The 16,072-nt window shown below is 46.3% G+C and overlaps 1 protein-coding gene across 5 annotated transcripts in view; it reads left to right on the forward strand.

Moving 5' to 3' along the window:
* TNIK (TRAF2 and NCK interacting kinase) overlaps nucleotides 1-16,072 on the forward strand; it is a 150,909-nt gene that overhangs the window by 11,880 nt on the left and 122,957 nt on the right. For all 5 annotated transcript variants that reach the window (XM_051625896.1, XM_051625897.1, XM_051625898.1 and 2 more), the window contains exon 2: nucleotides 15,016-15,081. In XM_051625896.1, the coding sequence (XP_051481856.1) occupies nucleotides 15,016-15,081 (66 nt within the window). The remainder of the gene's footprint in view (nucleotides 1-15,015; nucleotides 15,082-16,072) is intronic.

Consider the following 16,072-nt stretch of genomic DNA (forward strand, 5'->3'; position numbering starts at 1 on the left):
TCTAATGCTCACCCTCTGTTTCTCAGTGAGTCCATAAAACCTCTTCTGCTTTTCATTAACTGTGGAACAACAGGGTATTTGTCTCTTATTTTTATAAAGAGCTGCGCTTTTTTTTTCTTTTTTTTTTTTTTTCTCCTTATGGTACTTGGGCCAGCTGCTCCTCTGAGACCTTTCTGTTCCATGTGGCTGGACTAGGGTGGACATACATTCTGCCCTTCACTGTGCTGTCTGTCATCACTCAGGGGAAGCAGGAGGTTTGTGATCCCATCTAGGAGCAAAAGCCTTGCTGTACTGGAGCAGTCCCAGCTGCTGGAGTGGCTGTTGCTGGCACTGGGTCCTGTTGATGTGATCTGCCTCCAAGGTTAGCTAAGACAAGTGGGAAAGATGGGAACAGGTCATGATGGGTGACTTTCCTTCCACCCGAAAATACCTGAAACATTACATTGCTTCTTGATTTTCAGTTGTTTTCCAACTGGAAGTGACCTTTAACACCAGAAGATGCTCTTCCTGCATCCCACCAGGGAAAAACTGAGTGGGAGCCATGCTGCAAGCCAGGCCCAGGAGCTGGGCTCTGGTCTTTGTCCATGGGAGCATCTGTGCTGGGTCTGGATTTGCCCCATCTCCACATCCAGCTTTTGTAGGACAGAAAGAGGACACTTCTTGCTTTTCTGATCAGTCTGCTTTTGCCACATTGTAGTGTTGAGAGCAAAGGTGGGATGGGGAAGGTTATTCTGTTTTGTGATGTGTTGGTTGCCAATGGGGTGATTCTGCAGATGATGAGCTAGAGGTGGTGGGATTTCTGAGTACTTCAGTGAAAGTATCACACATGATTTTTCTTGACTTAGAGACCCAGAATTTAATCTCTTCTCTGAGCTTTCTCAAGATGAAAAAAAAAAAAAAAAGAGTTTTGCTTTTTTTCTTTCCCATAGGGGAAGGAATTAAAATGTGGAGTGCAGTGCAGTTCATTTTGTCTGAATACATTGAAGAAGATATGTCTCCAGGCTCCCTAGCCAGTGCTGCTTCTCCACTCTTTCATGATTCACTTTCATACACATCTGGAGATGGGTAACTCTTTTCAGATGCTAATGAGGATAGGTAAGATCCCCCATGAGGAAAGGAATGCTAGGATAGTCTCATTGCTAGGATAGTCTCATAGCGGGGAAGTCCAGGTGAGGAGGGGTCAGGCATCTCCTCTAGATTCACTTACAGACTTGGGATTAGAAGTCAAACTTACAGAGTAGAAGTCAAACCCTCTGGCCTCTCATCCTGTGCTGTGGCCATTAAGCTATGCTCTCCTGAGATTAGATAACATGTGGTTCTAGTGTCTGTGGGGTTTGAGCAAATTTCTTTCAATAAATGCTTTTCCTGTATACTTGCCAACACACTGTGAGGTTTGGGACATGAGGGAAGGGAAATAACTTGCAGGTGTCAATTTGCAGGAGGAAAATCAGATGCAGAGATAATACCCAACAGGTTAGAGTTCTTGGATGAGCTCAGTGGTGAGGATTGCATCCTGCATCTCTGTTCTTGAGTAAGTGGTGTGGGGAGCTGTGCTGCTGTCAGCCTGCCCTGAATTTCCATATTGCTGAACAGCCTGGAGCTCTGGCAATGGTGAGACACGGTGCTGGAGTTTGTTTGGGCCCTGGGATAGATGCTAAAGTTAACAGAGTTTACTTTGTGCCTGAACAGTGGGGGTTTTGATCGATCTGGTAGCAGAACTCTGAATTTTCTTCCAGTGTGAGTTGTAGAAGCATCGTAATTGGTGTCACCCCGCACAAAAGCTCGGACCTGGAGTTGGAGCACTTGCAGCCTGGGGAAACACTGATGGTTGAACTGGTTTCCTAGCATAATGATATATTCCTCTCCAGTATGTTGGGCCTTCAATGGAGGAAAGGATTGCAAGAACATCCTGGTCTCTTAGTAATTTGTCTTCTTCACCATAGTCTGGGGCTGTAAGGTGGACTGGAGCTTGGCTGAGCCCCCACTGCAGTCGCTTACAATGAAAGTGCTGCAACTGCCCTCCCTGCTGACCAGAAGACATGGTCAGGGGCCAACCAGGTGTGTTAGCTTAGCTGAGGTAATGATGGGTGCCACAGGGAGCTCTCTGAACGTTTAGGGTGGTCAGGCAGTTTGTTGTGCTATTTATTTTACTTTCTGAAGCAGTGTGGTGTTACTGAAGCTCTTGCATGGATTTATTTGATTTCTGGTTATGAGCACCCTTATCTGCTTCTGTAGCCATTAGCTTTTTGTCTTGCCCACGTGGGTAGCTGTAAGTTCCTTCATCTGATAAGACTTCTCTTATCAGCTCTGACGTTTATTTTGTATAATTCAAATTATTCTAGGAGCTATAAAAAAGGGGATGGATCTTGGGAATTACAGCTGAGAAGCAATGTTCCTCTTCCCTGTACAGAGCAGCTAGATTTGATGGAAAGTGTGAGTCTTCATGCATCAAGCTGGGGCTGAATTTTTGCTCATGTATCACGTCTAGAAAGAAGCACATGTCCTGAGATTTATTTTCCTTCCCTTCCTTGCTTTGTGCAGAATCATCAAAATGCTCCTTTTGGCCTTTTTTGAACTCATCAGCCTGCTTGTGAAATATTCAGAAAAGCTTGGGCTGAGTTTCCATCACTGTCAGTGGGTTGCATCCTTTTGGAGTGGCTTTGATCTTGCTTACTCTGTGCTGAGTAATTTACACTCCCCTCACAGCAGCAGCTTCAATGATTGTGCCGCCCTCTGAGAGTCTGGCCCTTGCAAGCTCTCAGTTTCTCCTAATTGTAAGCCTTTAAATGGTATTAAAGCTGCTTATCTGAGCCTTGTGCTTTTTTAAGAGTCATTAACACCTCAGCATAGAAAGTGTAAAACTCTAGTAAGTCAGCTGGTGGCACTTTGCAGTGGTTCAGATGGTTACCTGGAGTGCAGGAACAGCAGGCTGGGCTTCCTGTGCTGCTGAGGGTGTTCAGGAAGGGGGCTGGTGGTGGTGAGTGGGGAGCTGGAGCTCCCGTGTATGGTGGGGATCACCCTCAGGGTGTTCTTTGTTGGCCAGGGCTCAGGGTTCCCTTCTGGGTGTGAGATCTGGCACCTCAAGTTTTTACTGGTGTGTCCCCCTTGCTGTGCTTTGATTCCCCAGGAGTCAGAAATGTCCACCTTACCACGTTTGTTCTTCAGTTTAGTGGCATGTTTCAAGTGATGTTAGCATGTTTCTTTTAAAGGATCTGTGCTATTCTGTTAACTTCACATGGAGACATTGATGTTCAAGGTTGATCCTGCCATGAAGTCATAAAAAAAAAAGGTGGCTTTGTTCATCACCTTGAACATTGTCCTGTGTAGCAACAGTGCCACAGGGGTTTGCTCTTGCTCACGGCCACTGAGAGGTCCCACTTTTGTTCTCATTGCTTGGTGTCCTGAGCCAGTTGAGCTCTGTACTGAATAACAGGAAATTATCATGACTAACATTAGGCTGGTAGAAAAACTAATAGAGGTGAATAACAGCACAAGATACATGGAAATGAACATTTTTCTCCTTGGAGGCTGTGGATGTAATCCACTTAATATTCTGCAGAACACAAGATTAGTTTTCTTCAGCATAATATATGTGAGGGCTTTTCGTTTTATTTTGCTGGCAGAGGCATTGTTGTGTTGCTAAAGCTGAGGGCAGAGGATTAGGAGGGAGGAAGGATGCTGACCCAACTTCCAGAGGATTCGGGAACAGTGAAATCTGGCTAGAGAAGATTAAACTTCTCCATCACTGGCAGGACTTCCTGGCTGAGACTGGGTGTCTTGCACTGGGATGGCCCTTGTTGTGTTTGCTCATGGGGTTTTGCTGTGATCAACTCTCTGGATGTCTGAAGTATTGGTGAATAGATCTGGTTTGCCTGGGCTTTGTGTTCAGACTCCTGGTGGGCTCCTGCCTCAGATCCAGTGTCTGTAGCATGTGGAACCCAACTCCAGCCTTGCCTTGTCGTCCATCACAAGATACCTTTGCCGTGATTTAAACTCACAAAACTTTGTAGAGGTTCCTTAAAAATAATAATAAAGTCCCTGTTCTTTTTCTTTCACAGGATGGAAAGAATGTAGTGACTTGCCAAGCTTAAAGAGGAGTAGATACAGCAGAAATAAATAAATCAGGCCCATTTATTTAAAGTTGATTAATCTGATACATTCATAGTTTCCTAAAATAAAATCTAGCCCCAGAGAGTTTAGTAAATCAAATAACAATAATGGCAATTAATTTAGAAGCAGTTGCATATGTTTCCCATCCCCTTTTCACATCCCTACACCCACATGATTAATCTTAGTCCTTGTGACTGTGGACCAAATCCTTCTTCGAGAGGTGCATTTGTCTCTCTTGGGTTGGAGAAGGTGGACCTGAAGAGCTTCCTCCATGCTTGAGCATGGGGAAGGACCTACCATGGGTGGGGTTGAGATGGGTGGCTGGTGTATGCTGGGCTCCCAGGAGGGCTTGGTCTGCTCCTGGGTGGGATTTCTCAATTGAAAATCCAAGTATTATGGGCTTCCCTGCTTGCTTGGTTTTCCCTTTTTGTACTGGTCTTCAGCAGGCTGATACCTGTGGTCTTACAGGGCTTTCTGTGCTGCTGTGTGCCTGTGCTGTTAATGTTTCCAGCCCGCTTGTGAGACCTAATAAATAAACTCTAGCAAGAGCATTTTGCTAGGCAGAGGCCCAATAAAGTCATGGCTGGCTCCAGATAGCTCCTGAGGCAGGGAGGTGTCACAGGGCTATAATTTGCCAGGGAGCTCAACTGATCCCCGAAAGCAAAAAGATGGTGCTTGGATTTCCAGGGCATTGTGGTGACTTGCAAAGCAAAACCAGTGCATCTTCCTAGGATGCTGGTGTGAGAAACGTTCCTCTGCTTTGTCCTGGCTGAAGTGCTAGTGGTAATGCCTGTATCAATTGAAGTAAAGTAAATATTGCTTCCCCCCACCCCAAGTTTTGCAACTTGGGCCATTGGGAGTTGAAATAAAAAGCGTCTTCCTGAATTTAGAGGAACCTAAAAAGCCTTCACAACCTAAAAAGCCACCAAGGAATACAGAAATCTTGCTATGGGAAATACTTTACAACCTGGCAAAAAAATATTGCAGATCATTTCAGTGACTGTGGATTGTCTCTGACTTTTTTTGCATGCATCAGGCAGGAGTTTGCTTTGTGCTCTGGGACCTTGTTTCCCCCAGTTTAAGTGAGTGTCTGTCAAGACCAAACCTTCAGATTCCCTGCCAGGTCTGGCATTACTTGGAGGCAGCCTGTGAAATGCAGGGAGAAGGTGAGAAGCCTTCCCTTCCCCACAGCTCGTTAAGTCTTGGGTGAGGAAGGTCTTTCCAGATACGAAACAGACAAATTAACATGTATTTTATAATCTTTTAAAAATTTTGCTGCTTTGTCAAGACAATTCTATAAAAAATGCATTTATAATGGGTGGTTTGGGGAGGTTGTTGAGTATAGTTGTGTTTTTTACAGTCCATTGGCTGCGTGTTCCAGAGTTCTGCAACTAGTTGAATGCTCAATAGTTCAATGTGATTTACTCTCCATATTGTCCTTTTTTAAAACTGTTGCTACTGAAGAGTTACCTGATCCTCTCCAGCTAACAAACCCCTGCAGAACCAACCGTAAGGAGCTGATGAGAAGTGGCAGGCCATGGGTCAACTCTTTGATAAGCACTAAGCCAGCAGATAACTCCCATCTTCTGTGAAAGATGGGCTGTTGTGAGAAACCTGACTGAATCCAGCAGGGAGGTGATGTCTCTCCAGACACATATATAGGGACTCTGCCTGGTTTTCAACAAAATATTAAAAAGTAACAGCATTTTAAACTGGGCTGTAGTGGTTTCTAATGGGCAAGGGTCTCCACCCACATTGTCTCTCTTAAGACCAACGTGTGACTCCTGCTCTTTCCAGGTGGAATGAAGGGTTTCCAGCAGTTCCACAAGACCAAGCACTCTCAGCTGTGGTATCTTTGACTGTAATACTCTGTTGCTGCTGCAGATGAGCATGAATGGTCACAGTTCTGGCTTGCATGCATTCTCCTCACTCCCTTGGCTTTAAGTCTCTCTGAGGCTCCTTGACATGCATGTACACATGCCCAAGAGTACTATGACTGTTGGAAAGATACCAGCTGTTGAGGACTGTAGTCTGTAGATTGTTGGTGCCACGATGACACAAATGTTCTGTCAACTTTTCCCTGGTCACCTAAGACCATGTCCCCAACCTTAAACTTAAAAGCAGACATAGTGGATCAAATCCATCCTACTTTAAAAAGCAAAGGGTTTTAAGATTGCTTTGTTGGGTTTTTTTTGCTCCTAAATGCCTCTGGAAGTGAGACGTTCTCCCATTTTAAGACACTTCTCTGGCCATAACTCTCACTACAAGGAAGGAGCAAGACTATCTTTTCTTGACAAGGCAATCCCAGATGTCCAGCCTCAGCAGTCTCCTGTGAGGGCAGCATCAGCTGGGATGTCCAGTCTGCAGTGACATGGAAAGGCGCAGACTGGCTTCTAAGCTGTCACCTCTACCCACCAAACCCCAGATATGACCTGCTGTTGGAGACTGCATTTTTGCCTGCATGTGAGAGAGGGCTCTGCTTTTAGTGTGAGCTTGCAGCAGCCTTGTCTTTCAAAGTGTGCCTCTAGGAGTGGTGTGTTAAGAGGCCGTAGTCCCCGAAACAGCTGCTTTGGTAAGTAATTAAACCAACTCCTGTGAGAGCCCATAAACCTTTGACAGCATTTACTAGTGGGTAGCAATTTTAGCTTGATGCAAACATTGGCTGGTCGAGGTGAAACTCTTTATTTCTCAGAGGGATGAGATCTAAACATTTAGGAATAATATCTTACTGGTCTGAAACTGCAGATAAGTGACTTCCAGTGAGGAGAGTGTCCAGCTGCTGTGCTCTAATTGATGTCTGCATCCGAAGAAGTGCGGTACAATACTAGTAGTGACTTTAGATCTTCTGGGGACTATAGATATGATTTATAATTGGCACTGCAGATTTTTAGAGACACTGAGCTTAGCCAAGCCTTTTATATATTGTCCTGTTGAAGTTGTCTGCTTGAATTAGGCATATGTTGAAGTGGCTGATTGTACTGGGGCTGCATTCATCTAACACGGCGTGGAAAACCTCAGGGTTCACTTAGCAATGGTGCTTTTGCTGGTGCTTCTGGACTGATTGACTTCCAACTTTTCTAGATGAAGAGTCTTCTGTGAACTGCAAGGAGGGCTTTATCATGCAACTGCAAACAATTCATGGAAACCTTCCTGGGAATCTATGGGGTGTGCTGTAGAGTTTTAAAAATGAGGGAGTGTTGTCTGATTTGGAGGGAATCCAACTTCAAATGAAGACTAAGTAGAATTGTGGTGTCTTAAGGGTTATTGAGTATCTCTGTCAGCATTTTCTAGCTGTGGTGAGACTCATGGAGGCCACATACTGGTCTTCATTAGCTTCAAGTCAAAACTCATTGCCTCTTGCTTGAGTGACATCAGGATGAGATGGAGTCACCGTGTTGCTAGCAATGCGTAGGTCAAGCTTTGGAAGGAGTGGAGAGGAGGCTTGGACCCTTCTTGTTTTGATTAGTGTGTGTAGCTCAGGGATGGCTTTTCCTTAGACTGGGCTGTTCTGTGTGCCCTGTTGGGGCAAGGTTAGTTTTATATATGTCAGCATAGTCATTGTTGTCCTCTGCTGGTATTGCTACTGCGTCTTAGGCTGTGGGACCCACTGTCTGCAGTGATACAAGTGCATCATCCTGGTTTGCTAAGTCTGTTTTGTATGTGTTCCTTACTGGCATGGAGCTCCCATGTTTTGTATTTGAGGAGGGTGTACAGAATGGCTGCTTTTTCTATTGACGTGGTAGGAAGGAGAATGTAGGTCAGGACAGCTCTGGTTTTGTGTGTGCTGGTGCTAGTCTGTGAGCAGGAAATCTGGATTAGGTCAATATACTGTGGCTTCAGTGGCTTGGCCTCAGCAGTATGAAGTGGGACTGGACTGTGTATGTGCATGGGGGATTTTTTCCTTTCCTTCATTAGTGTTGTTGGCTCTACCTTTGCTGGCTGATGGCTACAAATCCACACTTAGGTCTTAAATTGAACAGGTAATTGTTGAAGTAATCCAGTTTTGTTGACTAAAAAGCCAAATGTGGTAATGAGTTTGTATTTAGTTTTGCTGTTGCCTGCTACTGGCTGGTGTTAACATTTTGGAAAGGAAGGAGATGGATGTGTGGTGGCTGGAGCTTTGCTGCAGCAAGAAGCCATGGAGAAGAGTGTTGGAGACCTGGGAGAGCTGATTTATGGTGTAGGAAGAGGAGATGGGCAGAGCACAGAAGTGGCTGTAAGTGGGGCTGGAGGAACGTCTGCTTGTGAGATGCTGAAGAGAAATGGTTCAAATAGATTTGTAAACAGGCTTCTCTGAGCTGTCAAGTGGAGAAATTTTTCTCCTGTTAACAACTCAGCCTTGACAACAGTTTTATGCTTTATAGGAATGCTGTTCTTTGACTAACATCTTCATTTATGATACAGAGCTGGGTGTTTGGGGGTGAGGGAGGACAAACTGCTTCTTCAATGTGAAAACAAAACCCTTGGCGAGTTCCCTATTACTCTTCCAAGTAGAGCAGCTTGTATTGCTTGAGTAGGCAGGAGGTGCAGTGGTAGATGGCATTGATGATAGCTTGTCTTGTGAGTCTCTGGATGGGTGGGCGAAGGAGGGGAAAAGTACCAAATCTAGGAGGAGAAGACATGAGATGAAGCAACTCCCATGAGGGCTGAATAGCATCCAGTAGTCCAGTGTGGTTCTGCTTCATTACTTAACCATAGCAAAATATCCCAAAAAAACCCCAACACAACCCAAACAAAAAACCAAACCTGTGCAGCCTATTGAGGTTTTTTTTGGCACTGCTTTAATTAATGGGCAGGCTTAGGGCTGTGACAATGTGATGGGAGTGTTTGAAGCTCAAGAAGGTAATGTTCCCAACCTCTTCTTCTGGAAGTTCCCAGAAACTCGATAATTATTTTGTTGCCTTGGCCTTTGCCTTCCTGCTTTGCTTGCTAATGTCTGCAGCTGTATTAGCATTCCTCTCCCAGCTTGTGCAGTCCATCTTCCTTTTACTCACAGAGCTGTTAACTAGAAGTGTCTTGGAGATGGAGACAAGTAGTTGATTACTAAAAAGCAGCTATGTCTTCAAGTACTCTTCACACCCCTAAATTTTGTTACGAACTACATGTCATTTGGGGTAGCTTCCCCAAGGTGATCTGGACCTCTTTCTGTTAAATTGTACAAGTGCTTCAATTCCAGCTGTAGAAATGGGTGTAAAAAGTATGGCAAAATTAGTGAGTTGAGGTGTCCTCTTCAGAAGGAAGAGCGGTTGACTTGTTAGAGCTTGAGGTTACTTGGGTCGTGATGCTTGGGAGCTGTGCTTGGCTGTCTACAGAGCTTCTGACTTAGCAGACATGAAGGATGGCTTCACAGAAGATGGCCCAACTCAGGCATTTGGCCTTGGGAAACAAAATCTGGGCAAGTATATAGTATGTGAAGATCAGGCTTGATCCTTATACTTGTTCCTCATAGTGATGTTTTGCATAATCAGAAGTACATTACCCTGATGACAATTGTACGTATCGAATTGAATTGCTGAAGGGCTTTTCTCTCTCCCCTGATTTCCTCACAAAGCCTTTCTCACACACGGAATTAATGAGCTTCCTTTCCTGGGTGCAGCTTGGTGGGGCTGGAAGACTTGACTTCCTCCAGGCAGTTGTGTACGTACACTACATCTCAAGCAAATCACTGTAGCTCAGCGTTCTGCCCACTGCTGCCACACCACGCTGCATGATGCTGGGGGGGATTACAACTCTTCTGTACCCACAAGCTTTCTGCATGCCGTGGCAATGCCATTAATTTACAAGAGCCAGCTGCTTGGGCAGAATGACCCTTTGGTGCTTCCCAGTGCCAAAAATCTCTCCCTTTGACTGCCAGAACTTGCTTAAGCAGAGGCAACTGCTCTCTGGTCTGGTATTGAGGATTGTGAGTAAATGGCTTTGTAAGCCTGCTTTGGTTCTTGAGGGTGCCTGCTCAGTTTAATGGGGCCTCTTCTTGAGGCTGGCTTATTACAGAGCTGTAAGGTAGAGGCTCATAAAATCTTAATGTTTGGAAATGTTAGTTGCACAGGCTTTACTCCTACTGTTGATTAAAAAAGCCTCTACTAGTGCCTGGGGATGCTCCTCTGGAGTGACCCATAACTCTGCTGCTTCCAGATAGGCAGTGCGTTTTCCTTCTCTAAGGTTATAACATTTGCTTAATGGCTGGTTATCTCCATGATTTTTAGCTGGAAGTTATCATTAGCTGCTTCGAATTGGGGGACTAAGTGCACAGTGATTGTAGAGGCTCTGATCTCTCTTTTCCCCTCCTGTGCATTCACAGCAGTTGTGCTTTAATTGGTGTGTAACCCCTGGTTTCCCCTGAGCATCTCTCCAGTGGCTCCTCATGTAACTCTTCGTGTTACCAGCCTTTTGTATGGGCTAAAGGGTAGAAAAGGCTACTTCAAGGAAAACAAGCAGGTTGGATATACAGACTGTGTATAAATGTTTCTTGTGTTTGTGGCTGTCTGCGTGGCCATATTTAAGGATAACTAACTGGTGATCTGCTAACTCAGTGGTCACCATAGCCAACAATGATATGCACCTGCAGCCCTCAACTCTTAGCTGACTTAGGCCTGGATATTGCTCTCTAAATAGTCTCCTCAAGCAAAGTGTTGGTTCTTTTGTGGCTTGGACTCATTGGGACAGTCGTGGTGTAGACAAGGACATGTCTCAGCTTTAGTTCTGCGAGGTCTGGGTTAGGCAGAGGGGAGTGGTTTTAACCAGGAGTGTGCTCCTGCTGTGAGCCCTGCTGCTGGGTGCTTGATGCCGATAAGTCCTTCAAAAGGGATTCTTGTTTTGTAGCTGAAATCTGGATACATCCTGCTTTATCATCCACGTGCAGAAGTCCCTTTTCTGATAATGCAGTGATTTTAAATATACTGTTTGTTGAAATAATTAGTGCTTTTTTCCCCCCATTATCTTGCTGGAAAAGATGATGCTCTTGCTTTGTTCTGTGTCTCAGATTGGTTTTAGCTACTGAGGCTTCAGTGCCACTGATTTTTGTGGGAGATGGGTGAGGAACATTATGATGTCCCACTTGTCTTTGAACCTGCCCTGGCTGCAGCTGTGGAAGCAGTGTCAGATCCCAGTATGGGAGGATTTGGATGCCAGCCCATCACTGGCCAGAGGACCACCAGTTCTGTGCAGCCCTTGCCACAGGTGCCACTATATAAAACACTTCTCATCCCATGAGCAACTGAAAGATCCTCTTGTTGGTTTTTTCATTCCTTTATGAAAAGCCCCATGCCCAGCTTTGCTCCAGTGTCTTCTGGCATGAGTCCCAATTACCTTGTCCTCAATGAGGCTTTGTGTGCTATGGTGGGAGAGCAGCTGTATTGGGCTGGTAGCACCTTCATATGGAGAATGCTCCAGCTGGGCTCTTCTGCTCCTACCCTGCTCGCCCCTCTTGGTGCTGGTGTGCAGAATAGTGGGTGCTGCTGGCCTCCACAGACCTAGGATGAGGTGAACCTGGGCTGAAACCAGCCCTACCTTGCCACGGTGCATGGGTATAGGGGCCTTCTGAGCTGGTGCTGGGTTTTGCTTCTGCTCTTGCCCCTGCCTGCTTTTCTGCTCCTTCCCTTTGCTCCAGCAGGTTGGCAGGGAGGAAGGAGGGACCCTACCTTGGTACCAGTGTGCTACTACAACTTTACAAACCTGGCTGCCTGAAGCTAATGTAGACCTGAAAATTATTTGTGGGTTCGCCTTAAGTGCTGGTTCTTCTGCCCCTCCTTTTAAACATTGCATCTTCTTCTCCTAAACTAACAGATCAACTCGATTTATGATTTTATTAATGGGCTTGTTATTTAGTCCAGATGTTTTCAGTTAAAAAAAAAAACAAACCACAACCGCCTGGAGAGTGGGAGGAGAAGGCTGCAGTAGCAGAAGCAATCAGCCTCACCAACCATGTGTCTGTCCCTCCTTGACGGGGAAGAGTGCATCAGCAGAAGGTGGTAGGCACTGGGCTGGAAGCAGCTGCCTGTAATGAGCTTTGAAGCCACCCCCAACCAGGAGCAGCCCAGCATGCTGCTGCAAGCCCTGATCTGCAGCACAGGCTATATTTGGTCTGAGATTACTCCCTGCTTGGCTTGGATTGGTCCCTAGTCTGCAGGATGGATTTCTTTCCTCCTGTCTAAAGTCAAAGCCCCCATGCAGCGTGCCTCTCTGTCCCTCCCTCACTGCCCAGGCTGCCTGAGCTGCTGCCACTACTCTCTGGTACCCTCCTGAAGCATCTCAGCTGGGGCTTTGCAGGCTGCGAGATGCAGGATGTGCCCTTGGTATTATGGACAGCCTGTTCCTCAGCAGCCATTGTAATGCAGAGTTCATCTCCACATAGGAGCCAGTGGAAAGAGGGATTTATTCCCTCTCCCCCCATGCCCACCCCATCCACTGCTGTGCATTTTCTAAAGAGCAGTTAGCAACACATTACTCCTGGGCGTACAGTGGCTGTTGAGGGGAAGCATTTTCCCTCTGACTGCCTGAGTCAAGGAGGGCAGTGTGGTGGGGTGGAGGGATCAGCCCCTGCTCCAAGCTGCTGCTGGCACATTGCTGGCATTTCTGGTGTGTTGCCATGGCTGTGCTGAGATGGGGCACCTTGTGCCAGCAGTCAGGGGAGACCTGTCACTCGGCACCGCACTGCGAGATGCCCTGTTACCTTGGCAATGCTTCTGGAAAAATGCAGCAAGGAAACAGGATGGAGGGGGGGGACAGGCAGCAGAGAAATTGTTTGGTGGGTGGGAGCTGGAGCAGGAGCTGTGGATGGTGGGAGTGGTGGGGGAAAGTGGGGGCTGACAGGTCTGCAACCAAATGAGGGATGGACTTGGATGAACCTGGTGGAGCTGCACCATGTCTGACATTTGCATGCGTTAGATGAGCGGGAAGTGACCTGGGATGGCAAGACAGGTACTCTTTTGTTTGAGGATTTTTGAAAAGAGGTTGGAAAACATACTGTGAAGAGCAGTTCTCTTTATCAGAAATGGCCAGCTGCTTCCCTGGATGTTTCTCCAAACTTCCTGATCATCTGCCTTAGGCACAGCTTTCTTCTTCCTTAATCTCCTAGTGAATATTCAGAAATAGATATTCTTGTAGCACTGGAAAAGCCTCTTTCAGAGTTGTTTCAGCACTGCAGAGAACAACCCTTAGGAAAGAAACTAAAAAAAGTAAACAGCAGCTGCCACCATGATTTCCCCTCTCTGTTCTCACCCAGTTTGTGGAAACCCAGTGCACTGTTGGTTCTTTTTCCCATCTGTCTGTGGCATTTCCCTGCTTGGTACCTGGGCAGTAAAGCCATGGGATGTCTGCACCCGATCAAGATGCTACATGCTAGAAATTTCGTCTGCTGTAGCTTTCCCCCACTTCAACTGAATGTCTAGTTGAAGGTCATTTGGAGTATATTTGCATCAGGGCTGACATGTCCTCAGTGATTTCCAAGCCTTCTTCCAGAGCAGCTTCCCCACCCTTTGCTGCAGATGGTACTACCAAAGGCTGAGCTTGGGCTTCCCGTTCCTCCCCGATGAAGTTGCACATATGATGAGAGAAAGAAGCAGAAGCGGGATGTGGCAGTTCTGAATGTGTGGGGTGATCAGAGGGGTTGCTGTGACCCTGGCATGGAGGTGTGCTGAATGCCAGGAGGTGTGTGGCAGCACACATTCTGGGCTGGGTGGAAAGGTGCCTCAGTCACGTCAAGCCTTGGATTAATTGACTTGCGGTGATATTAATATGTTGAACCTTGCTTCTCAGCTGCTCACAAAGTGGCAGTGTTTAACTTTTGGACCCAGAAGTCATCTCAAACTGATGCAAGCTTTGTAATGAATGAAACCTCTGTGTCCATAGTGCTGTGGTGGTGTCCCTCTCCTATGTCCTGCTGGCTGATCCTCTTTTGCTGTTCATTGACCCGTCTGCATCCTCTCAGGTGGCAGCTGGCAGCCCTCTGCTCACTGGGATGCCAAGCTGTTTGATAGCTCAAGTGACTCAGAATCCAGCAGGGAGGATGGGTGGTGTTGGGGTCACCTATGGATGGGCTGGGGAGCTGCAGGGGTGCTCAGACCCCTGGGGTGCCAGGACTCCTCTGTATCAGCCAGCTTCCGGGGGATCACGCCATCCAAAATTGAAGTGATGAGTATGGGAGAAGGGAGGGGAGTGTAAAAATATAAATTAAGCTTCTGGAAGGGGAAAACCCACCAAGAGGAGAAAATAGCAGCTCTGGTTTATTCTTTCCCCACCCTCCCTCAGACCTCTTGGCTTGTATCATTTTTTAACTGTGCCGACTGGTTGACTCTGGCTTCCACAGGCATCTGTGCTGGTGTGTGACTCCCCTTCCCCTAGCTGGGCACATGCTGGGTGGAGGGGTCTGGGGGACATTCTTTGATGCTTTGTTGCCACCATCCAAATCATTCTGTCCTCATGTAGTGCTGCCCTAGATCTGCTCATCTCAGTTGACAAACCAGAATGTCAATGGCCAGGATGCACTGAACCAAAAAAACCATTTAGGCCAAGTAACATTAATGCTGCTGACCTCAGGAGCATACCTAAAAAATCCTGTTTTGAGCCCAGGAGTGACATCCCACCAGTTAGCTTGTTTTATTCCAAAGCTGATGCATAAGAACACTGAAGTTTTAATAGCAAATAATTGCTATTGCACCAGCCTGGTATCTGCTCCCAGCCCAGATGCCAGAGGTGGGCAGTGCTGGGCAGAGCTGTGCTGCCAGCAGTGCTGTGGCTGCCCATGCTGGGAGGGTTCAGCAGGGCTGCCACTGGACACTGCCACTCTTCTCATGGCCACTGACAGCCAGGAAAGCCTAACACACTTAAAATGTTGATCTTTGTTGAACGTTTATTTTTGCAAAAATTGTAAGTACTCCTTATTAAATACCTATTTTTTTTTTCTCCTAGGATCCTGCAGGAATCTTTGAACTTGTGGAGCTTGTTGGCAATGGTACCTATGGGCAGGTCTATAAGGTAAGGGCTCCACCTGAAGTGATTGTGTTTGCCTCGACCACATGTTAAAGATGGAGTGTCCCAGCACATTGTCTTGGCAAGGCTTGACCTATTCAGGCCTGTCAAGAAGCCTTCTTGAACTCTGGCTTTTTTTGGTCTTGTGTGCAAGTACCGTGTCGCACACAGAGCTCTTATAATAAGCAATTCATAATAGTTCTGAAACTGTCACTAAAAAATAAATCGCCTTTTTTTTCCCTCTCCCCCCAGTTGCCTTTTATTGATTATATGATGAGGAGGGAGTGAAAAGTCTGCACTTTAATAGATAAATCTTGATCTCATCTAAGAGCTGAGTTTACGGCTGCAATAGGCTGCCAAATGAGTTTGCCACAGTCTAGTGCTCATCTCGCACACAGGCTGGCTGCTGCCCTTTCCATCAGCAGAAACCTGCTGCAGGAGGAAAAACACAGCAGTCAACAGGCTTGCTTTAAATTTCTATAACACCTGGAAGCAGCTCTCTGGATGAGAATAGTGAGAGGACCATGGAGAACAGAATTGTAAACCCACAAACTTCTTTACAGAAGTATTTAAAATGTCTGTTCTCTGCTAAATTACATCAGCTGTCCTAAACACCTTTGAGCTTGGGGCATTTCCAGAGTTTGTCACCTTGGTGGGTTTTTTGGTGGATGATTCATGTGGAGTTGGGGAGGGATTGAATTATTTTAAAAGTCTGGGTTCATCTGCATGTGTATATTGGTGTTTCTCAGCCTGGTTGCATGAACCATTTGCTAAATATTTCAGGTCTGCTGGGAGACAGCTCCCTTGGGCTCCATTCTCCTAAAACTTCTGCACGCGTGGGCATAAGTTCTGTCTGTGTGCGTGCACACAGATTCTGTTTACCTGTCATGCCCATATTCTGTTTTGACTATAGAAAGGAATGTATTCATGTGCTCTTACCTGGTGGCTTGGAAGGCATGGCTCTGGCCTGTCAGGCAGTAAAAGACAGTGAGCTGTG

The sequence above is a fragment of the Apus apus genome, chromosome 8 (genome assembly GCF_020740795.1).
Source record: "Apus apus isolate bApuApu2 chromosome 8, bApuApu2.pri.cur, whole genome shotgun sequence".
NCBI classification, from domain to species: Eukaryota; Metazoa; Chordata; class Aves; order Apodiformes; family Apodidae; genus Apus; species Apus apus.